Here is a 25,265-nt window from a genome sequence, read left to right on the forward strand (position 1 = left end):
TAATCGGTCGACCTCTATTTACAACAGTGATAACATTTGATAACAATTGATTGATAACAATAACCTAACAACCTAACTAATAAAGCCTGATATTGAACAAGCTATTTTGCAAACATTTCAATGCTGAAGGTGACGCGCAGCCTACCTGCTATTGGACAGGCGTGCAAAGCAGTCCATTGTGCAGTTTGACTAGGCTACTGACATTGCCTGGGTTGTTTGGCATGAAAAATGGCTTGTTGATCAATGACTGTCATAGTTACATGTTTAGTTCGACAAAATATGAGGTATTTTCATAAGGTAACAAGAAAGTAATATGAGCAACAACAAAATTGTGAACCCGGCAATTCGGAACATTTGAATACATTTTCTGACTGATGCAAGCTATTGGATTGGTTTGGTCTCCTGCCACAAGATGCACTCACATCTTAAACATTTGAACCAGGGACTGATATGATCGGTGAATCTTTACATCCCTAACAGTGAATGATTTTTAGAGCAGATGGTATGAAACTGCAGCAAAGCCTATGTATATTTGGCTTTTGGCTACATAAGAGAAAATGCACTGCGGTTTTTTATCTTACAGTAACGTTATAATATGCTATTCAGTTCTGTTATGTTTTGTACAATATTATTATTATGAGATTTACAGAAAGACAAAAATGTTCACAGTGCAGCAACACTCCCGTTGCCAGCTCACTTCTAGACAGATTTTTCCTGTCAGACACGAGAGATATGACCTGGCAACCGTCTAGTTGCTGGCTCACCGCTCTAACCGCTAGGCTACCTGCCGTCAAAAGCATGGTTCTACTGGGGCTCGAACCCAGGACCTTCTGCGTGTAAAGCAGACGTGATAACCACTACACTATGGAACCACGTAGATAAACCACCACGCACAGTATGGAATCATTTTACACATCCTTTATGCTTCAAAGCAGTACGCCAATTATCTATATGTGATATGGATTTTGTTGTTGTTTGGTGTGATGCTGATGTTGACTTGGTGATGTCTTGTTCGCAGGGGAAATTCTGAATAAGAGCAAAACAGTGAAACACTACAAACTACGAAGAGGAAATTCCGTCAACCTCATTCGTGCAGGTTGACATGTCGAATAAGTCAACACATTACCTATTGTTACTGTATATGCTATACATATTTACCTTTGTGTTAACACTAAGTAATAGAAGATACACGACACCATCTATATTATATAGTGGCATCACTGAACTACTGCTGTTATTAACTCAGTTGTATGTTACACGTTAGTAAAGGAGTAGGTCGTACAGGTAGAGCCTATGAGGTAGTCTTTGAGTGCCCTCTGCAGGGTATCAGTGTTGTGTGGTGAAAAGCGCTTTTATCATAATCGGTGGTGGAAAAAGTACCCAGTCGTCATACTTGAGTAAAAGTAAAGATACCTTAAATAGAACATGGCTCAAGTAAAAGTGAGAGTCACTCAGTAAAATATTACTTGAGTAAAAGTCTAAAAGTATTTGGTTTTAAATATACTTAAGTATCAAAAGTAAATGTAATTGCTAAAATATACTTAAGTATTCAAAATATAAATAATTTCAAATTCCTTATATTAAGCAAACAAGATCACAATGTTTTAAATATTTTTTATTTACCGTTAATCAGTGCCACATTCCAACAATCAGACAACCGAAGCATTGTGTTTAGTGAGTCCACCAGATCAGAGGCAGTAGGGATGACCAGGGATGTTATCTTGATAAGTGCGTTAATTGGACAATTTTCCTGTCCTGGGTGTCATGGAAAATGTATGGAGTAATTACGTGTCACGGAAAATGTATGGAGTAAAAAGTACAACATTTTCTTTAGGAATGTAGTAAAGTAATATTAAAAGTTGTGAAAAATATAAGTAGTAAAGTTAAATACAGATACCCCAAAAAACACTTAGGTGGAACTTTAAAGTAGATTTACTTAAGTACTTTACACCACTAATAGTTAATTTACACAGTTTCTATGATATAAGGTAGCTCTTGTAGTACTGTAATTATCACTAATAAAGCCTTTACAAGATGAGTTTGTGGGAAATTGTAGCATTTTGATTAGGCTATTAAGTCCTATTCATTACATGAAAATATCCGCAATAAAACTATTATTTAACCTATCTCACCTAAAATTACAATTGTCCCTTTTCGACTAAATGTAGCCTATTATTACTTGAAAATAAATGCGCTTTCTCTCATGATGATTGAAAGTTCTGTTACATTTATTTAGCCAAATGACACCTGGCTGTCAGGTAAGTGCAGCTACAGCTTGTGTTTACATATCCCATTAGTTAACACCACACGTAATCCTAAATCTGATCCGCCGATGTCAAATACAATTGGTCAGATTTCTGCAACTGATTTAACCATTCACATCGTGTTTTGTTTTGTAGGCTATTCATTGTGATTGGTCCCTGAGCCCATAGGATGTCATTATGAAATATATAAAAGCCTCAACCTTTTTTCTATCTCTGACATCTGTTAAAGGCCAAGAGCAGAGATGCGTTGTTAAACAATATATAATAATAATTATTATTATTATTATTAACTCCTGCTGTCCTCCAAAAGTAGCTGATTCTCATCCTCACTTCAGCTACACGTAAAGTGGCCACAAAGTGGCGACATCATAACATGAATGTATCCTAGTGGTGAGTGAAAGGAGAAAAACCCCTGAAACGTACTCAGTTATCGACCCAAACGTCTGTGACATTTCTTACTGTAGATATGCCTTATGTGAGTTGAACATTTGATTGTTTACACGAACATAAACAACATTGCCAAACGCTGTAATTTAGATCCGGATATCTCCAGAATTGGATAGTAAATCACGTAACCAAGGCGGAAGTTGGCGGTAGAAATTAATCCAACGAAAGGGGGAGTGGTTTCCACTAAATAACCCAGCCGCAAAGTGAAATTCCTCAGCCACAAACTCAAAATTGGTTACAAAAATTAGATTTCTGGTCTTATTTTAAAGTTATACATACAATTAGGGTTAAGGTTATATTCAAAATCCGATTTTAAGAAGATAAATTGTAGAAATAGGCGAGTAAGGACTTTGTGGCTGTGCTAACTAGTGGTGACCAAGGGGGAGTGGGTGCGTACCTACGGTGGGTGTTCATTCTGCTGTTTATTCCTTTTCTGAGGACCCATATGCCTTTGCCTATCCTTGATTTGGATACAACCGACAACCTGGTTGGAGCGTGTGCATTTAGCCTCAATTGCAAGAAAGGTGAGTGAAATAAGGTGAGAAATATTTCCATGCTGTTTGCTGCAGTTTTAACTTTGTGTTATTGTACTGCGAGGGCAACGAGGCAGTAAGTGTCGAGACAAGCAGGTTCAAACTCGTTACAGGACGTAGCCGTATATTCTCAAAATATTAGACTATAGACTAAACTTTGCAGAAATGCGAGGTTTTTACTGTTGCACTTAACTCAATTTACATTTAACGTAATTTAGCAACGTAAATCTACCAAATGGATCAGGTAACTAGTAACGTTAGACTGAGCTAATTTCAAGTGAGAGACAGTTTTAATAGAATCCACAGTAGAGTCACTGGTAGCATGAGTGATTTGTTCCTGCCCCCAACTGAGACAGTTTACTATAGCCCAGAGCAGGATTCCCCAAACTCGGTTCTGGGACCCTCCAAGTGCATGTTTTGCCTTTGCACTACACAGCTGATTCAAATAATCAACGTGATTATGAGTTGGTTATTTGAATCAGCTGTGTAGTACTAGAGCAAAAAATCTACTTGAACCTAGGGGGTCTACAGTAAGCTGTCTCAGTTGGCATATGGCATGCTTAGTGACATGTTATGTCCACTGCAGAATGTGATATTGAGAGCAGCTTGCACTGTATCTCTCTCATTCTGATATTGGTTTGAATAGAATACAGTATTAGTAGTTCATCCTATGAACGCATTCACATTTTTACATAAATGAATAGGCTACCATATGTAAGTGTTGTTTTTTTCCTCAAAACCTTTACATCAGCCAAGCCCAGGGGTAGGTAGGCATCCCTGTTCCTGGAGTACTGCAGGTACTAATCCGGACGCTTATAAGAAATCCTGCTAAGCCCTCAGACGAACCATCAAACAGACAAAGCGTCAATACAGGATCAAGATCGAATCCTACTACACTGGCTCGGAGGATCATCAGACATGGTAGGGCTTGCAAACTTTCACGGATTACAAAGGGGAAACCCAGTCACGAGCTGTCTAGTGACGCAAGCCGATCAAACGAGCTAAATACCTACTATGCTCGCTTCGAGTCAAGCAACATTGAACCATGTATGAGATCACCAACTGTTCCGGATGACTGTGATGACTCTATCTGTAGCCTGACCCAGTCTCTAATACCTACATGTTTCAAGCAGACCACCATAGTCCCTGTGCCCAAGAATGCCAAAGTCATTTAGAACGGTTACCATCGCCCCGTAGCACGCACATCTGTAGCCATGAAATGCTTTGAAAGGCTGGTCATGGCTCACATCAACACCATTATCCTGGACAATCTGGACCCATTCCAATTCACATACAGCCCCAACACATCATAGATGATGCACTGCCCACCTGGACAAACGGAACACCTATGTGAGAATGTTGTTCATTGACTACAGCTCAGCGTTCAACGCCGTGGTGCCCTCCAAGCTCATCACTTAGCTAAGGAGCCTGGGACTGAACACCTCCCTTGGCAACTAGATCCTGGACTTCCTGACAGGCCGTCCCCAGGTGGTGACGGAAGGCAACCACACATCCTCCTTGCTGACCCTCAACACGGGGGCCCCTCAGGGGTGCGTGCTTAGTTCCCTCCTGTACTCCCTGTTCACCCACGACTGCATGGCCTCGCACGTTTCCAACACTTAAGTTTGCAGACGACATGACGTGGTAGGCTTGACCACTGATGATGATGAGACGTCTACAGCACTGCGGTTCGACGTCGTAACTGACTTCAGTGGGCAAATTCTCACCTTCAATGGCCACTGGCATGTTGGAGAAGTATATGCTTCACTGATGAATCCCGGTTTCAACTGAACCGGGCAGATGGCAGACAGCCTGTCGACGAGCAGTTTGCTGATGTCAACGTTGTGAATAGTGCCCCATGGTGGGGTTAGGGTATGGGCGGGCATAAGCTATGAACAGCGAGAACAATTGTATTTTATCGATGGCAATTTGAATGCACAGAGATACCGAGATGAGATCCTGAGGACCATTGTCGTGCCATTCACCTGTCGCCATCACCTCATGTTTCAGCATGATAATGTATGGCCCCATGTCACAAGGATCTGTACACAATTCCTGGAAACTGAAAATTTCCCCTTTTTAAAATTTTTTTTTTTTTTTTTTCCATGGCCTGCATACTCACCAGACATGTCACCCATTGAGCTTGTTTGGGATGCTCTGGATTGACATGTACGACTGCGTGATCCAGTTCCCGCCAATATCCAGCAACTTCACACAGCCATTGAAGAGGAGTGGTACAACATTCCACAGGCCCTAGTCAACAGCCTGATCAAGTCTATGCGAAGATGTGTCGCGCTGCATGAGGAAAATGCTGGTCACACCACATACTGACTGGTTTTCTGATCCACGCCCCTACTTTTTGTTTTGTTTTAAGGTATCTGTGACCAACCGATACATATCTGTATACCCAGTTGTGAAATCCATTGATTAGGGTCTAATGAATACATTTCAATTGACTGATTTCCTTTTATGAACTGTAAAATCTTTGTTGCATGTTGGCTTTATAATTTAAAAAAAATGTTATTTAGCTGACCAGAACCACACCATGATGGCTCTGTTTTCCTTTCACATTGCACGTTTACAGCAGCTTTGGAGGTGTAGCCAGCCCAGTATAGCTTGGTTCAGCCCTATAGTGCAAATCAGGCATGAGTTAAGAAACAAGGCAATCTATCTGTGCAAGCGTTTCTGTCAATGGACATCATATTTTTAATCACCTCCCTCTAGGATGCTTCTTCCTTCTTTGCAGTAGAAAAGGAGGTAGTGTGTCTTTCCCAGGCTTTTTGAACCTATAGACAACTGGGTTCAAACCTAAAGCGGTTCTAGGGGTCCTTGATCTCCTGCGAGGGAGTTGTTCTTACTCACTGTTCCAAATGTTTAAATGTGTCAGGGAGTAGAAGTCCTCTTGGAATGTATCAGGCCTCTGTTGCTGTGGTAAAATAACTTGGCTACAAGACATGGTAAAACCCTGTCTGTCTATAGCAAACAAAATGTTCGCTGTAGTAGATCACTTACATAATCCATTATTCAATTCTTCTTTACAGTGCCTTCAGAAATTATTCATACCCTTTGACTTTTTCCACATTTTGTTACAATATGGCATTCTAAAATGGATTAAAAAAAACATGTCCTCAGCAATCTAAACACAATACCCCATAATGACAAAGCAAAAACAGGTTTTTAGAAAATGTTGATAATACTTATTTACGTAAGTATTCATACCCTTTGCTATGAGACTCAATTAAGCTCAGGTGCATCCTGTTTCCATTGATTATCCTTGATGTTTCTACAATCTGGAGTCAACCTGTGGTATATGAGGTCCCACAGTTGACAGTGCATTTCAGAGCAAAAACCAAGCCATATGGTTGAAGAATTGTCCGTAGAGATCCGAGACAGTATTGTGTTGAGGCACAGATCTGGGGAAGGGTACCAAAACATTTTGGCAGCGTTGAAGGTCCCCTAAAACACAGTGGCCTCCATTTTTAAATGGTAGAAGTTTGGAACCACTAAGACTTTTCCTAGAGCTGGCCGCCTGGCCAAACTGAGCAATCAGAGGAGAAGGGCCTTGGTCAGGGAGGTGACCAAAGTCCCGACTGGTCAGAGCACCATCCCTACGGTGAAGCATGGTGGTGCCAGCATCACGCTGTGGGGATGTTTTTCAGCGGCAGGGACTGGGAGACTAGTCAGGATCGAGGGAAAGATGAACGGAGCAAAGTACAGAGATCCTTGATGAAAACCTGCTCCAGAGCTCTCAGGACCTCAGACTGGGGCAAAGGTTCACCTTCCAACAGGACAACGACAACGAAGCACACAGCCAAGACAAGGCAGGAGTGGCTTCGGGACAAGTTTCTGAATGTTCTTGAGTGTCCCAGCCACAGCCCGGACTTGAACCCGATCTAACATTTCTGGAGAGACCTGAAAATAGCTGTGCAGCAAAGCTCCCCATCCAACCTGACAGAGCTTGAGAGGTTCTGCCGAGAAGAATGGGAGAAACTCCCCAAATACAGGTGTGCCAAGCTTATAACATCATACCCAAGAAGACTCGAGGCTGTAATCGTTGCCAAAGGTGCTCAACAAAGTACTGAGTAAAGGGTCTGAATAATTATGTAAATGTGATATTTCAGTTTATGTTTAAATTAGCAAACATTTCTAAATCTGTTTTTGCTTTGTCATTATGGGGTATTGGGTTTAAAGGGGGGGGGGGGCAGTTGAATCAATTTTAGAACCTTACAAAGTGTGGAAAAAGGCAAAGGGTCTGAATACTTTCCGAAGGCATGGTATACAGTGAGGGGAAAAAGTATTTGATGCCCTGCTGATTTTTGTACGTTTGCCCACTGACAAAGAAATGATCAGTCTATAATTTTAATGGTAGGTTTATTTGAACAGTGAGAGACAGAATAACAACAAAAAAATCCAGAAAAACGCATGTCAAAAATGTTATAAATTGATTTGCATTTTAATGAGGGAAATAAGTATTTGACCCCCCTCTCAATCAGAAAGATTTCTGGCTCCCAGGTGTCTTTTATACAGGTAACGAGCTGAGATTATGAGCACACTCTTAAAGGGAGTGCTCCTAATCTGTTTGTTACCTGTATAAAAGACACCTGTCCACAGAAGCAATCAATCAATCAGATTCCAAACTCTCCACCATGGCCAAGACCAAAGAGCTCTCCAAGGATGTCAGGGACAAGATTGTAGACCTACACAAGGATGGAATGGGCTACAAGACCATCACCAAGCAGCTTGGTGAGAAGGTGACAACAGTTGGTGCGATTATTCTGCAAATGGAAGAAACACAAAAGAACTATCAATCTCCCTCGGCCTGGGGCTCCATGTAAGATCTCACCTCGTGGAGTTGCAATGATCATGAGAACGGTGAGGAATCAGCCCAGACTACATGGGAGGATCTTGTTAATGATCTCAAGGCAGCTGGGACCATAGTCACCAAGAAAACAATTGTTAACACACTACGCCGTGAAGGACTGAAGTTTGCCAATGAACATCTGAATGATTCAGAGGACAACTGGGTGAAAGTGTTATGGTCAGATGAGACCGAAATGGAGCTATTTGGCATCAACTCGCCATGTTTGGAGAAGGAGGAATGCTGCCTATGACCCCAAAAACACCATCCCCACCGTCAAACATGGAGATGGAAACATTATGCTTTGGAGGTGTTTTTCGGCTAAGGGGACAGGACAACTTCACCGCATCAAAGGGACGATGGACAGAGCCATGTACCGTCAAATCTTGGGTGAGAACCTCCTTCCCTCAGGCAGGACATTTTGAAAATGGGTCGTGGATGGGTATTCCAGCATGACAATGACCCAAAACACACGGCCAAGGCAACAAAGGAGTGGCTCAAGAAGAAGCACATTAAGGTCCTGGAGTGGCCTAGCCAGTCTCCAGACCTTAATCCCATAGAAAATCTGTGGAGGGAGCTGAAGGTTCGAGTTGCCAAACGTGAGCCTCGAAACCTTAATGACTTGGAGAAGATCTGCAAAGAGGAGTGGGACAAAATCCCTCCTGAGATGTGTGCAAACCTGGTGGCCATCTACAAGAAACGTCTGACCTCTGAAGGGTTTTGCCACCAAGTACTAAGTCATGTTTTGCAGAGGGGTCAAATACTATTTCCCTCATTAAAATGCTAATCAATTTATAACATTTTTGACATGCGTTTTTCTGGATTTTTTGTTATTCTCTCTCACTGTTCAAATAAATCTACAATTAAAATTATAGACCGATCATTTCTTTGTCAGTGGGCAAACATACGAAATCAGCAGGGGATCAAATACTTGTTTCCCTCACTGTAAAAGATCAATGTATTTTTTTGGATCTTTGGATCTTGTCTCATCGCTGCAACTCCCCAATAAGCTCGGGAAGCGAAGGTCGAGTCATGCATCCTCCGATGCATGACCCGCCAAACCGCGCTTCTTAACACCCGCCCGCTTAACCCGGAAGCCAGCCGCAACAATGTGTCGGAGGAAACACCGTTCACCTAACGACCGAGGACAGCCTGCAGGCCCCCAGCCCACCACAAGGTCGCTGGAGTGCGATGAGCCAAGTAAAGCCACCCCCCCCCCAGTCAAACCCTCCCTTAACCCGGACGACGCAGGGCCAATTGTGCGCCGCCCTATGGGACTCCCGATCACGGCCAGTTGTGATACAGCCTGGGACCGGACCGGGGTCTGTAGTGACGCCTCTAGCACTGCAAGTCAGTACCTTAGACCGATGCGCCACTCGGGAGGCCCCGGCACAATTTCGTTTCTTTTTTTTTGAAGGTGAATTGTAAATAAGCACATCTTTTGGTAGTCTTCCAATTGTGGCCACGTCCAAGGTACAATAGCTACTGACTGGACTGAACAGGCAAAAGCAATATGATGAAACACCCAACTTGCAACTTGTCATTGGTCACCTATCCAGTCTTTTCAGGCCAGTGGTTTCAGTCAGTCAGAGGAACTTGTCATTTTTCTTAGTATGACCCTCACCTGACGTTATTGGAATCACTAGGAGTGCTGCATCTTTCAACAACCTTTTTAAGATGCCTCCCTTGATTTTTGTTAAGGTTATATTTCATCCTTTCTTTTACAGAAACCTGTGAGTTTCCCTGTTTTTAAAAAAAATAAACATCTGACACCTTGGTTTTAATTTAATCCTCTTTTGAATGTTTGTTTTTCTTTCATTTAAGTCAGTCGGGAGCCTGCGCTCTGCCTTGGCGATAGTCTGGCACACACAGCTGGGTGCCGTTGTTTGAACAGATTTAGTAACCTGGGGCTAGGATTTATTAAAGACAAATACCAGCTTGTCTTTCAATAGTATTTATTTCCTGATTTCATTACGGTTGTGACTTTCTCCTTTATTTAGCTTTAAGCTCTTTCCTAGTTGCCCTCCCCTCGTTTTGTTAATCCTTTATCATTGAAACCTCTTCTTTATTCTCTCTCTTGTTTCTCTCCCTCTCATGTCTCAGGGTCGTTTTGTGGCTGGGCCATAGAGATGACCAGGCTGTGACGGGTGGGTTCTCTCTCTGTCTGTGGACCAACCCTGGCATGGCTACTGCTAGGAAGAGTAAGTACCCTTTTTCTATTATATTGTTGTATAGACTCTTGTCCCTTCTCCCCTGTTATGTGGTTTTAAATGCAATAATGGATATTTCTAAAATGTCTTTCAATTCAAAACACAGTGCAGCTCTCATATGTCTCAATGTGTTCAAGGTATGAAATTAGTTATTTTCAAATGCAATATCTTTTTGGGCATAGTTGTGGGCAATTTTTCAGTTGACAGATTCTTATAATTATGTTCTGGCCCCCTGACCATCCGCGCCGACCAAAAATTGGCCCGCTGCTGAATCTAGTTGCCTACTCTTGCCAACGTCTTTAGCTGGATAAAAAAAATGCATATGGTTACAGAGCATTATGGGTACTGTAGTATATCATGCTTTATTACCTAAGCTTCTTCTTCCTCCACATGAACCCTGTCCAGAAACCACTCCTATAGCAGGGTCCCAAACTGGCAGCCTGCTGCCCGAATTTGGTCCGTGGATGGTTTTTACATTTTCTTGTTGGACATAACAGTATTTTAACACCAGGAAATCAGCTCCAAATGATTTTATTCCCACGCATAGAGAGACAAGTGATTGTATACAAATGTAAGCAAGGTTTGAAATGATTCTGTTTTAGTCAAATATTATATCTGTTTGGGCTTCTTGCGGGCAATTTGCATTCTACAAATTATTTGTAATTATGTTCCGGCCCCCTGACCATCCGCTCAAGAAAAAATCGTTCCACAGCTGAATCTAGTTGATGATCCCTAACCTATAGCCTCCCAGGGGTTGGCAGACATCAGTTTCCATCAGTCTTCATAGAACTCTCCAGCCTCTCCCTCCTACTTTCACACCTCTCAAAGCCAGTGGCGGCAGGTAGCCTAGCGGTTAGAGCGTTGGTCCAGTAACCGGAAGGTGTCAAATCTTGTCTGCCCTAGTCCAAGGCACTTGACCCTAATTCCTCCAGGGTTGCTGTTGATGATGGCAGACCCTGGGCTGGGACCCCACTCTCTGAGGGTGTTTCAGGGAGAGTGGCATATGCTAGAAATCTCATTTCCAATTCACACGTGTATCACTTCTCTCAAGTTTGCTGTCAAACAGGGAGCCTCCAAAAATCAGGCTTTCCTCTCTTCCTTTCTCTCTCTCTCTCTCCCTCGCCCCTCTCCCCCTCCTCACTATGTTATAACATCACTACAGTATACAAATGCTTACTTAGTAAGTGTGTGTAATTTAAAGAAGAGATGGGTGGGAAGGGTACAGGAAACCCCATTGCAAGATGAGAATAAGACCTGGCAATCCAACACCGACATGGCAATGTTTATGTATACAATGTCTTTGTTTACAATGCACACATACTACAGCTTATTCTCCTGAACTAGAAGCATCAATTTACAGTCTTTGGAAGAATGCATTTTTAGGGGAAACATGGGCAAAAACACAATGTGGACTTGTTTGAATTGAGTCTGAAGTGTGTGTGACTCAGTGTGAGCGAATATGTTGCACATGACAGATAAGCAGGAAGTGTTCAGGGAGCCTCATAGAAACACAGCAAGAGAACAGCACCTGGGAGACTGACTAAAAGTGACTCAACTCTTTTTTTTTCCCACTGTCATTAATACGTCTCTTTTTCCCCCCCAGTGGAGATTGGAGGCTTTGTTTCTGCACACAAAGCACTCCTCTCCCTGGGTCTTTGTTCTCACTTTAATTAGGCTGCTGAATGAGAGTGTAGATTTACATCTTGTTTTCACTTCAATGTATTTTTCATGTGTCTGGGATGTAGCCGCTTTCACAGGGAGCGAGAGAGCGAAAGCGTGGGGTGTGTGTGTGTGTGTGTGTGTGTGTTTAATTTGGTCCTTGGGGAGAAAGAAAGAGAGCAAGGGGTGGAAGAGGGAACAGAACTTGGAGATACAAGCCTAATTGAGTCTGTTACCATGGTTATCAGACAAGTTAGTGATAGATCTTTGTTTAAAGTGTTGTGCAGTGCCGAGCACTGACCCGCCTGGGGGGACAGGACATGCAGAGAAAGAGACGCAGACAATAGACACGAGACAAAGATGGAGGGGATAGTGAAAGGACAGGTTAGAGAGGGAGAGAGCGAGGTAGACAGTCATCTAATATACAACAGAGGCTAGGAGAGAAACGATGATCCAGACCGACAGATGTAGAGTGAGAGAGTGTGGAAAAAGATAGCAAGATTATGACTACCAGACAGAAGCCAGCTCCTGTACTATGGACTGCACTGTAGTATATGTAACAGGCCTTGGATGTTCAGCAGCTAAGAGACCTGGGTTCAAATAGTCTGTATATGTTTTTGTTTTTTTCAAAACATTTCAGCCGCACTTGACTGAGTTTGCCTGGCACTATGGAATCAATGGAATAGTCTCAAAAGTACAAAGGGCTGCCCACCTGACTCTAAAAAATAGGCTCAATCTAATGCTTCCAAGTATTTGAAAGAATACCAATACTATTTGAACCCAAGCCTGGTATCGAGCCAGCACAGTGTCCAGTTCACTGTCTGGGCTAGTGTCCAGAGAATGTGGATTAACGAACGGTCTTGTTTGAAAGGCTGTGGATCTCTCTCAGCATTGTCTGAATCCACAAATCCTCTCAACTAGTGTAGCATAGTAGGTAGTCTTCAGACTGGAGTGGACACAGATATACTCCGGCTCACATCAGGGCTCTAAAGTGTGATCAGATTGCGGCAGCGCTGTGCGGCTATGAAAAAAAAAAAAATCTCCCAGACTGTTGTTTCCGAGTGCCCTAGAGAAACAAGCGAGTGCAGATTTGTTAGCGTCATGGTTGCACCATTGCAATGAAAACGGATCTGACCCATATTACCGACGCGATATGGGTCAGATCTTTTGGTATTCAAAGTCGGTGTCGATGGGGTCGGCAAAATTAATTTATTTTATATACTGTACATTAGTTGTTGGAGTAAACTGAGAATATTGCCTGACTAGCCATCCACATCGCTCAGGCCGACTGACTTTTCTTCTCCACGATGAGTCTGGATTTTCCTCCCTCCCCGGTGATGTCTTCGCATTCTAGAAATTCTGGCCTAAATCTATGGCAAGTCTTGAAAATGGCTGTCTAGCTATGATAAACAACCAACTTGAAAAAGCTTCAATTTTTTTTAAGAGTAATGGGCAAATATTGTACACTCCCGGTTTGCAGAGCTCTTAGACTTACCCAGAAAGACTCACAGCTGTAATCGCTGCGAATAGTGATTCTAGCATGTATTGAGGGGTTTGAATACTTATCTAATCAAGATCTATTAGTCTTTTCATTTCCATTTTAAAAAAGTTCACATTTTTCTTCCACTTTGACATTAGTATCTTGTGTAGAATTGCACAGAATTGCAATTAAATCCATTTAAATCCCACTTTAACACAACAAAATGTAAGGAAAAAGGGGTGTGAATACTTTCTGAAGGCACTGGTATGCACCTGTAAAGTTGATTAAGTTCAAGGTTTATATTTCCTCCTCATCTTTATCTTTTTTATATAATTTTAATCTAAACAGCCATCCGCTGCCTAATGAAATTCTGACTCACAATGTTATTAAATAAATACAATCACAGTGCCTGTGACTCCTAAACTCTTATCTTCTTGACCCAGATAGGATTAACCCAAGCAAGGCAATGGAAATAAATGCTGTAGATGCACATCACTCTTTTTAAAGGGAAATCAACTAAGATAAAAATGTTGATGAATATGATGATACTGTGACAATGTATCCCAGAGGGAGAGTCAAGGTACAGCATTTCAAAAGATCAGTGATCTAATGTGTTCCACAAGGCATTCAAACAAACCTGGACTGTGTCCCAAATGGCACCCTGTAACTTATATAGTGCACTAGTTTTCACCAAAGCCATGAGAGACAGTGGTAGAGATCTATTATATCAGTATCTTCTATAATACCATTTTGTCTGTTCCTTCTTCAAATGTTGTGACAGGTGGTTTCCTTTTAAATGTCCATTTTATGAACGTTTAATGGACAATAAAGTTGTTTCTTATGACTGTAGGGCATTCTACAGTATTAGATAAGGGCCTTTTCTTTATTACTCTTTACCTCATATCAAATTTTCAATCTTCTGAAAAATGTGTTTTCCTTCCATGATTACAAATATATTTTGTTACTATTGCTTTTAAGAGTGATCAGACATTTTGATGAGGCATTCAAGTGGCTGAAATTAAGTCGATTTACACTCAAAGTGCAAGATGCCATGTTCTTCTCCATTTGATTTCTTTCCAGCTTATTTTTTGTGATTTTCTTAGATTTTTTTTGTTATAGCCACTAACCACTCATTGCTGAGTGTCACTGGCATAAGAATGTTGTTCCCATTGGAAACTGTTGTACCAGAGTCCCTTACCATTTGTGTGTGTGTAACAATTAAGTTAGTTGCTCTCTCCCTCTTCAGGCTCCGCAGCGAAGGCGGGAGGTGTTGGTTTCTCAGAAGAGCCAGCCACCGCTGCCACTGGCACTCCGTCCCATGTCCACTTTGATGAGAAGCTCCACGACTCTGTCGTCATGGTGATCCCTCAGCCTGACGGGAACTTTATGGTCAAGGTGGGTTTGGGTTTTGGATTAAATAATTTAACATGTCTGACGTAAAAATGATCATAATACCCTGACTACACCACTCATGTCGCGTGTGCGAGCATTGCAAAATAAATGTTGAAATCTATATTATTCAATTATTGCACCCACACTGCTCGCGCGCGTCAACGAGTGTCTGCGTTGCCAAGGGCTAAAATAAAGTCAGTTCTATTTGTGACGCTGAATGCGGTGCAAGTCCCACCTCTCCCATCTCCTCATTGGTTTATAGAAGCAGGTACCCACGTGCCATCTCCTCATTGGTTATACCCATGTGGGTGAATGAAAGACGAACAAGGTCAGTGGCGGTAATGCACCTAATTTATGAAAGTTGCCAATCGCAATATAAAGTCAAGAGAAGAAAAAGCCTGGAAGGAAGAGAGATGACTAGAAACGATTCGGTTTACTGTTTTATGTGTGGATTAATTGTCGGAGTAGTGGACCTTGTGCATTTCAGGTAAAATAACCACTCGATGTTTATATCCCAGGACAAATTAGCTAGCAACAGCAAGCTAGCTAAATTGCAATAAATGTTTAATGCTTTTCGACCTGTCCCTAAATTAATGTAATTGGTTCAGAGTTTTTGATATTTTAACCTGCGTGTCGTGATCGTGTTTGGTGTGGGGGGGACAAAATATATTTATGCGCGATGGCGCACGCGCGCAGCCAGTTTGGGTTCCATGTAAGAGTTATCAAAACGGCACACCCAGAGAGCTAGGATTCTCCTAAACTTTTCCCCTTAATCTCCAGTGGTCTCCCAGCCGTCCTTTTCTTGAAGAAGTCAGTACAGTCAGTGTTGCCATTTTGAACTATGAGGTGAACCTTTTTTATAGGGTTGCAAAATTCCAGCAACTTTCAATAAATTCCCTGGTTTACTAGAAGTCTTTGTTGGAGGATTCTGGATTTCCTGCTTATTCTCTCCTTATTCCTTGAATCCTCCAACCAGGATTTTGGGGTAACCAGGGAATTTATTATAAGTTCCTGAATTTTGCATCCCTAAACCTGTATGACAACTAAGGGGAGGAGGCGAGTTTCTCTCTCATCTCTGCTAATCTCCTGTATCTGTTCTGAAGATTCAGTTACAACTATGCCAGTCCTCTCCCCTCCTGTTTACCAGAGGATGACTGTGGATCAGAGAACCCCCTGTACTCTTTGCAGCATAGCACTGTAGTCGTGGGCGTGTAGTGTGACTGTGCTGCGGTTCTGACGGCCCTTTGATTCTGCTGCCCCGGTGGGGGAAGTGAGGTCCACCAGACAGACGACAGCGGTGAATGTGTCGTGTGTCTGAAGTTCTCTGCTGCCTCCTTGGAACCACTGGGTTGCCATGGAAACAGGTGCCGGGTGGGGGTAACCTAACCGTAGCCAGAGCCGCTCCTGGCAACGGGCTTGTTTAAATCAGATGTGGTGGGATGTAGTCAGTGTGTGGGATGGCTGGAGACAGACGGTATGCTGCAGAGCTATTCAATCAAAGCACTGGGTTTTTGTGTTTCTTTCGCGGTTTTCTCCCTCGTTGTTTTTGTTTGTTGTTTGACACGGCCAGAGGGTCATGTGAGGCTTGTTTGACACGGCCAGAGGGTCATGTGAGGCTTGTTTGACACGGCCAGAGGGTCATGTGAGGCTTGTTTGACACGGCCAGAGGGTCATGTGAGGCTTGTTTGACACGGCCAGAGGGTCATGTGAGGCTAGTTTGACACGGCCAGAGGGTTATCCTTTAGCCCCTTCATTTCGCTCGCTCGCTCTCCCTTTCTTTTGCTCTCGTTTTCTCTCTAAATATTTTTCTTGCACTCGCTCTCTCTCTCTCCCTCTATCTCTTCTCTTGCAGCTTTTTTGCTTGCTCTCTATCTCCCCCCCATCATGCCCTTTTTCCATCTTCACACTTTTATTTATATATCTGTCAGGTTGGTTTCCTGAAGACCCAGCACAAGTATGAGATTGTCTTTACCCTCCCAGAGGTTCGATCACTGGGGAAGGACGCGTCTCCAGCTCCAGTACCCAACCCCCATATCCGCATCACCGATATCACTCCTGTACCAGAGGGTATGTCTGAGTCTTGCTCAACTCCGCCTCAGCCCTATTCTCTGTCCTCTCCTTCGACCTAACCCCAGTCCCAGCTACCTCACCCCAGCCCATGCTTCAGCCTTGCCATAGCCATCAGCCCCAGTTCCAGGTCATCGGATACAGCCTTTGCCCTATACCGAGACCTACGCTACCATTCAAATGTTTGGGGTCACTTAGAAATGTCCTTGTTTTTGAAAGAAAAGCAAATGTTTTGTCCATTTTAAAATAACGACTGTGGGATGCTGGCCTTCTAGGCAGAGTTCCTCTGTCCAGTGTCTGTTCTTTTGCCCATCTTAATCTTTTCTTTTTATTGGCCAGTCTAAGATATGGCTTTTTCTTTGCAACTCTGCCTAGAAGGCCTGCATCCCGGAGTCGCCTCTTCACTGTTGATGTTGAGACTGGTGTTTTGCGGGTACTATTTAATGAAGCTGCCAGTTGAGGACTTGTGAGGCGTCTGTTTTCTCAAACTAGACACTCTAATGTAATTGTCCTCTTGCTCAGTTGTGCACCAGGGCCTCCCACTAGGAGCTATTCTGGTTAGAGCCAGTTTGCGCTGTTCTGTGAAGGGAGTAGTACACAGCGTTGTACGAGATCTTCAGTTTCTTGGCAACTCTCGCATGGAATAGCCTTAATTTCTCAGATCAAGAATAGACTGATGAGTTTCACAAGAAAGTTTATTTGTTTCTAGCCATTTTGAGCCTGTAATCGAACCCACAAATGCTGATGCTCCAGATACTCAACTAGTCAGAAGGCCAGTTTTATTGCTTCTTTAATCAGGGAAACAGTTTTCAGCTGTGCTAACATAATTGCAAAAGGTTTTTCTAATGATCAATTAGTCTTTTAAAATGATAAACTTGGATTAGCTAACACAACATGCCATTGGAACACGGAGTGATGGTTGCTGATAATGGGCCTATGTAGATATTCCATTAAAAAATCAGCCGTTTCCAACTACAATAGTAATTTACAACATTTAACAATATCTACACTGTATTTCTGATCATTTTATGTTATTTTACTAGACAAAAAATGTGCTTTTTTCAAAAATAAGGACATTTCTAAGTGACCCCAAACATTTGAACGGTAGTCTAATCCTAACCCTTTTTAAGTTCCACTGATTTTTGTCCAGTCTCCGGTTGACCAGACCTTCATTTCAGTCATGTTTTATAGTAGCTGTACATCTCAAATGTACAGGAAAGACTGAAAGTGTGTCGGTCCATGACAGAACCCGAATCAGGAAATGTTGAAATGTTTAACCGTTTTGCTAACATCCCTCAGGGAGTTTCTGGATTTCGTAATGAGGGTTATTACCACTCACTTCAACGCTTCAGTAGTTTGTTCTAGCGTTGAGCTGAGTGAGTTGCTCCATTCCATTACACCATCTGCTAGAAAACCGTGACCTTTTACTTTTATCCCTGTGACCTTTCTGTGACCACTTGGACTGTGTGTGTGTTATTTGTAGTGTTTGCCAGTTGTGTTAATGTGTTTGACCCCAGAGTTTTTCCACTCTGGTTGACATTTTGCTCCCGTGTGTGTGTGTGTGTGTGTGTGTGTGTGTGTGTGTGTGTGTATTCTCTGTATATGTGTTCCCTATCCTTCTGCCTTTTTGCCGTTCTTACCCCCCCCTCCACCTCCTCAGGTGGTCTGAGAGTGACATGTGAGTACATGGCCCACCAGGAGGGGGTGCTGTGTGAGGAGGTGATGCTAGTCAGTGAGAGCCAGGAGGATGTCTGCGTGGGGGTCAAGGTGCACGCCCGCGTCATGGGTAAGACCACAGAGGCCAGCTACATCATAACGCTGGAAGAGCATGATGCGCTCCTATTGATTTTTAAATGGGATCTACTGTTTTCTGGGTGCCCTAGGGTAGATCTAGTCTTACACCCATAACAAAACCAGTGGGGGCATTCCAGGTCGTCTTGTAATCATTAGTCCAACAAAAACAAGTCTTTATTGGACAAATTCGGGTAGCCCCCCCCCCCCCCCCGTTTGGTTCCTAGTGAATACACCCCAGATCTCCCAATGCTTGGAGAAGTATAGGTTGATCAATATGGAGATTCTGGGTTCGAGTCCAGGCTCTGTCGCTGCAACTGGGAGACCCATGGGGCGGCGCACAATTGGCCCAGCGTCGTCCGGGTTAGGGGTGGGTTTGGCCGGCAGGGGTGTCCTTGTCCCATTGCGCACTAGCGACTCCTGTGGCTGGCCGGGCACAGTGCACGCTGACACCAGTCGCCAGGTGTACAGTGTTTCCTCCGACACATTGGTGCGGCTGGCTTCCGGTTTAAGTGGGTATTGTGTCAAGAAGCAGTGCGGCTTGGTTGGGTCGTGTTTCGGAGGACGCACGGCTTGACCTTCGCCTCTCCCGAGTCCGTACAGGAGTTGCAGCGATGAGACGAGACAAGACTGCAACTACCAATTGGATACCAGAAAATTGGGAGTAAACAGTGTAATAAATTAGATTGATCAATATGAAACCATTGCATCACTTAACTTCCTTTCCAGTGTGATGCAGTGTACTGTTCCTAAAACTGATATTTTCTGATCAAAACAGATTGTGTTGTGGTATCATGCAGTATATGCTCTGTAGAGGTACAGGTAACTGCCAAAATAAAGGAAACAGAAACATAGTGTCTTAATAGGGTGTTGGGCCCCCACGAGCCAGAACAGCTTCAATGCGCCTTGGCATAGATTCTATAAGTGTTTGGAACTCTATTGGAGGGATGCGACATCATTATTCCACGAGAAATTCCAGAATTTGGTGTTTTGTTGGTGGTAGAAAACACTGTCTCAGGCACCGCTCCAGAATCTCCCATAAGTTTTCAGTTGGCGACTGAGACGGCCATGACATATGATTTACATCGTTTTCATGCTCAACAAACCATTCAGTGACCACTAGTGCCCTGTGAATGGGGGCATTGTCGTCCGATGGGGGTATTGTCGTTATGGACAAAATAATCGTCTGCCCAGCATTTTATACATGGTCCTAAGCATGATGGGATGTTAATTGCTTAGTTAACTCAGGAACCACACCTGTGTGGAAGCACTTGCTTTCAATACACTTTGTGTCCCTCATTTACTCGTGTTAACATTATTTTGGCAGTTACCTGTAGTTCCTTCATTATTAATACACAACAGTACTGAAAACCAACCGCCTCTTCTAATAGAATTTCTAGAAGTATTAGTTTAGTTCTGTTGTAGCCATCTTGTCATTGTCTTCCCAAAGCACAACAAGGCAATGCTGTAGTGTTGTTCACTTGAGTAACAAACAGTCTAGCGCCTAGGAGACATGTTGTGAGAATAGATGTCGTAGTGTGCAGCTGCCACCTGCTGGTGAGTGTGAACAGCATGGTTTACATGAAGAGCATCACTGATCACTGCGACGACTTGATCACCTCAGTAAAACGAAATGAGTCCCGCATAAGTGGAGAGCTTATGATTTGGTAAAATTATTTTACTGTATTGAACATGACTGACTGATTTATAATCCCTGCGTCTCGTTCTTTCTTCCTGGCTCTTGAGTTGGAGCCATTTTCTGTCTGCAACACACTGTGGCTGTACTTGGACTCCGACTGCTTTCACTGTCTGGAAGCTCTGAATAAATTGTGTCATGATGATTCACTTTGGAACCTAACACAAACCCTGTAATTAATTTCCTTTCAACAGGAAATGATTGTATATTTATATATTTATCTATCTGATTTCAGTCATTTATGTATTTTAAATTAGAATAGTGCAAAAAAAAAAAAGGACTGATTGACAGGCTATTTGTGTCAACTAGGGACAAAAACCACAGTGGTGATCCGAACTTGAACATCTGTAGGCAGGCAGAGGACGGGAGGGGCTATAGTTGAATGAAAGGGTTCGTGGAGAGGCCGGGAAACAGATCAACCCACAGCTTAATCTCTAAGGCTTTACAGTCTCTCACTCACTCTCTACTTTACCACACTGTAATAGAGCGCACTGGCACTGGTTGGACGTTGTGGACTAAACCATTTCTGAGAGACAGCCTAATGTATTTTTTTTTTCTCGCTCCGTCTCTTTCATTTTCTGTTGCTATCTCTCCCTCCTTTCTTTCTCTCTCCCTGTTTTCCAGACCGTCACCATGGTACACCCATGTTGTTGGAAGGAGTGCGTTGTGTTGGAGTGGAGCTGGAGTACGACTCTGAACAGAGTGACTGGCAAGGATTTGACTAGACCAGACAATGTGACACACACACACACACACACACAAAGACCATGCCACACATATTCAAATACAACATCCACTGTACTTCAAACGGTACCTGACCATTTCAAGATGTTATGGTCTTAAAGGAGGATTCAATTATGAAATGGAAAGAAGTTATTTTAAGTAGTAGTCTGGGTTTTTAATTTTACATTCAGGTCATACTTGGCCGCTCAAACCTGAATTGCAGCACACAACGCATACAAGTAAACCAAAAAAATCTTACCTTGCTTGAAAGGTAAAAGAAACAAGCAAGTCAAATGTGATCCGATCACTATTGAGCTTCCCTCAACTATACTGAACAAAATATAAACGTAACATTTAACAATTTCAGTTACAGTTCATCAGGAAATCAGTCAATTGAAATAAATTCATTAGGCCCTAATCTATGGATTTCACATGACTAGAAATACAGATATGCGTCTGGTCACAGATATCTTGTTTAATCAGCTTCTTGATATGCCACACCTGTAGGTGGATGGATTATTTTGGCAAAGGAGAAAATGCTCACTAGGGATGTAAACACATTTGTGCACAAAATGTAAGCGAAATAAGCTTTTTGTGCGTCTGGAAAATTTCTGTGATCTTTTATTTCAGCTCATGAACCATGCGACCAATTTTATATGTTGGGTTTTATATTTTTGTTCAGTATAGTTAACATATCTGAAATGCATCTGTACGAAGTACTGTTGTTAGTACTGCGATGACATGTTATCCAACTGCCCATGCCATTCCACTGCCTGCCATGCCCCCATGTTGTTTAGAATGTGTTTTCTGAGTAAACCTGTAGGGGGCAGCAAAGTTCATGTAATCAATCCAGCCCATTTCACCCAGCCTGACCTCAACTGTACCAATAGGGGGTGACAAAGACCACTAAAATTATCCCTCTCATCTGAATCCAAAGGTGTGGAGGGATTCAAAATGACTTACTTTAAGTAATGTTTTTTAAATTAAAGAATTATACGCTATTAATCAGTCGCAAGTGCCTACGTTGCTGTACAGCTTTTACCATCAACAACTGCCTTCTGTCCCGTATTGTCCTTCTATCTATCAAGTATCTCCCCTTCAGGAGTTAAAAGAGTATGGACTTTGGTGGATCAACGATAGATCAGCCTTCCAATATCGTTTTTATATCTACAAAACATTTCAAGTGTATATTCAGTGCATTTAGAAAATATTAAAGATAGCTGCCATCAGTACCATTGGTAGTAAATCCACACTCAAATGAGATTGTCAGTTATTTCATGCTCTTTAACGTATTTGAGGCAACAAGGGAAAAAAAGACTAACATTTTGGTTGTTAGCCCACCATGAATCTGCCAATAACTAGTAACTCTTACCCTTTATCTACCCCCAAAGCCCTCACCATCCTCTCTGATCACTCATATTCTCATTGCAACCTAATATTTTAGTAGTATAGCTAGTCACTGTTTACTGTCAATAGCTAGTCATTGTAAATCTAAATGTATATTCCGATCAAATAAGAATGTCAAGTATCTAGCATGAAACATATCCGTATTTCACATAGCTAAACGGACAAAGCCCTGTTTTTTTTGTGTTAACTGTGTTCGGCCTTAATTGAGGAGAACCTGTATATCGTTTGTGTTTGTTTGTATAATAGGCTCTAATGTCTTAAAGTTATCCCTTGTTGTTATTGTGTCCATACTAAATCCATGTTCCAGGGTAGGGGTCAATTCCATTTCAATTCAGGAAGTACATTTGAAATTCCAGTTCTTTTTTCAATTAGGAAAACGTGGAATTGGAATTCCGTTTACTTTCTGAGTTGACTGGAATGGAAATGTCCGGAACCCTGCCATGCTTCAAAGGTTAGTGAGACAGAGTGTGGATTCAGTTTGGATACAAGGCGATCTTGTCCTTTTGAGTAGAAAAGAGGGTGCACTATTGTTCATGCAGTCAGACTTATCAAAATAATATCCTCAGCCCATATTGTGATGGGCATCATAGCAGGTTTGGGGTCAATTCCATTTAAATTCCAGTCAATTCAGAAAGTAAACCAAAATCCAAATTGTCCTAATTGAAAAGCATTGAAGAGAATTGAAATTTCAGTGTACTTTCTGAATTGACTGAAATTAAAATGGAGTTGACCCCAGCTCTGGTTGTTAGGTCATTGTACTGAGGGGTTACTGTACTAGGGGGGTGTGGCATTTTGTCAGACGATACACTGTACAATACATGTTCCCTCATAGCTGTTTACTACTATGGTCTTTGTTCTTTTCGTATGCCATAAAACAAAGTTTAAGTGCTTATCAAGAAAAACTTCCAGAAGGACTGATTTGAGGTAGAAAGAAGTTGGCGCACTCAACAAAAAGCAGGGATGTATTTATTTTAGCTCACTTTAATCCACTGTATGGGATGTGAACAGGTGGATGTCAAGCTGACAAATCAATGTCAGATTTTTTAAACATTTTTTTGGTTGAGTGCTCCAACTTCATTGTACCTCAAATTAGTCATTTTGGAAGTTTAAGCGCTTCTCATGATTTTTGTTATTGTTGTTGAGCACCCTCTCCTTTGTCTGCTGAAGTGTGAACGCCCACCTGGATTAATAAAGTTTGTATTTAATTGTGCTTTTTGTTTTACCATTGCGTACCTCAAGTGATTTTCTGCTAGAGGCCAGTCCTTGCTGTTACATTGCTGTTCTGTTGGATGGAATGGAACTACAGGACACAATGCTCTGAGATGTATGGTGTTTCACATGGGCTGCAGTGGGTATGCTATAGTGTGTAATATTGTAACAGAAACATATTAGGTGTGAAGTTGATTCCGACTGACCCTTTCTCTTAGACCCTTCATCTCTTTTTCACCTCCATTTCTCCCTTACTCTGCTTGTTCTTGTGTCCCTGGCTAAGTCCTAATCACAACCTGCACTGCTGCTGTAAACCACAGATGAAAAGCCTGCAAACGGGGGTGTGTGTGTGTGTGTGTGTGTGTGTGTGTGTGTGTGTGTGTGTGTGAGAGAGAGAGAGCGCTCTTTGTTCCTCTACTATAAAAGCCTGGCCAGTGGTTCATGGCTGCTTGTGTTCTGGTTCCGACTCGACCGTAACTAGCAGCTGGAACTGAGACACGACTGATTCCATCCCCTGGAGATGAGTCTCCTTTCATGTTATTGTTGAATGACCAACTTGACTACCAATGACAGAGGTAGGTAACTACTCGAACATGTTTTAAATGCATTACTTCTCAATCCAGCATATGGGACAAGGGATTGTAAACATGATCTATGTACCTTCAGGTGACATGGGGCTACTGTTCCCTTAGCGTGCACACACACACACACAGTTCAGTCAGTCCCCTTAGTTGACATGGCCACAGAGAGCCCATTGTTTGTGTCCCCATGGCTGTTTGTTTTTTTATTACGGTTCCGGTTCCGTCTCCCCACCCAGCCGCCGTGGAACAGACGAGGCCAGTGTGATAGGAAACCAGGACGGTACTCGCTGTGCATTGTGGGTGGTGGAAGCAAAAGATCTCTAGAGGCTTTGTCCTGATTCTCCAACCTTCTCCCAAAGTGCGCACTTGCACACTCCCATCATGGATGTAAGTTAACAATGGTGGAAACTACCTCAACAATTCCTACACCAATTAAAAGTGTTTAAATCCACAAGGGTTAGTGTGCAAGTGTACACTTTGGGAGGAGGGTGGAGAATCGGGATGTAGCCTTTCTCTCCCTAGCACTGTTGTGTGCACTAGTTGTCAGTGGGCACTGAGCAATTCATTAGCTCTCAACATTAAAGAGTGCTTTTAGAAAAATGATAAATTGGCCAAAATTATTGACAATGTACTAATGAGCCACTCAACAGACATGATAGTATTAGAAATAGTAGGTTAGAAACCATTCCCCCTTCTCTCTAGGGATATATCACATTGTTACTGATCATAAAAGACAGGATGCTTCAAAAACCATGTGAGTCACTGCTTCAACAGCAGTACATCGCTGAACGAAGGTATAGGCCTCAGGTTTTCCCCACCCCTCAATATGCTGCATGGTGAATTATTGACTGTACGTTTGTTTATGTGTAACTCTTGTAGTTTTTGTCGCACCGCTTTGCTTTATCTTGGCCAGGTCGCAGTTGTAAATGAGAACTTGTTCTCAACTGG

At 42.6% G+C, this 25,265-nt stretch overlaps 1 protein-coding gene and 1 non-coding gene across 3 annotated transcripts; one reads left to right on the forward strand and one right to left on the reverse strand.

Moving 5' to 3' along the window:
- Positions 1 to 799: 799 nt before the first annotated feature.
- trnav-uac (transfer RNA valine (anticodon UAC)) lies at positions 800 to 872 on the reverse strand. The gene has a single exon. It is a non-coding gene; the product is annotated as a tRNA-Val (tRNA).
- Positions 873 to 2,964: 2,092 nt separating this feature from the next.
- Positions 2,965 to 23,737, forward strand: LOC115194434 (UPF0687 protein C20orf27 homolog). Of its 2 annotated transcripts, none has more exons than XM_029754129.1 (6): positions 2,965 to 3,249; positions 10,206 to 10,303; positions 14,698 to 14,846; positions 16,772 to 16,910; positions 18,571 to 18,696; positions 21,022 to 23,737. In XM_029754129.1, the coding sequence occupies exons 2-6, from the start codon at positions 10,285 to 10,287 to the stop codon at positions 21,120 to 21,122; spliced, it is 534 nt and encodes a 177-aa protein (XP_029609989.1). In that variant the 5' UTR covers positions 2,965 to 3,249; positions 10,206 to 10,284; the 3' UTR covers positions 21,123 to 23,737. The 2 variants fall into 2 exon arrangements, with proteins under 2 accessions (XP_029609989.1, XP_029609988.1); XM_029754128.1 differs by having other exon boundaries at positions 2,968 to 3,235.
- The last annotated feature ends 1,528 nt before the right edge of the window (positions 23,738 to 25,265 follow it).

This window comes from Salmo trutta, chromosome 5 (assembly GCF_901001165.1).
Source record: "Salmo trutta chromosome 5, fSalTru1.1, whole genome shotgun sequence".
Taxonomy (NCBI): Eukaryota; Metazoa; Chordata; class Actinopteri; order Salmoniformes; family Salmonidae; genus Salmo; species Salmo trutta.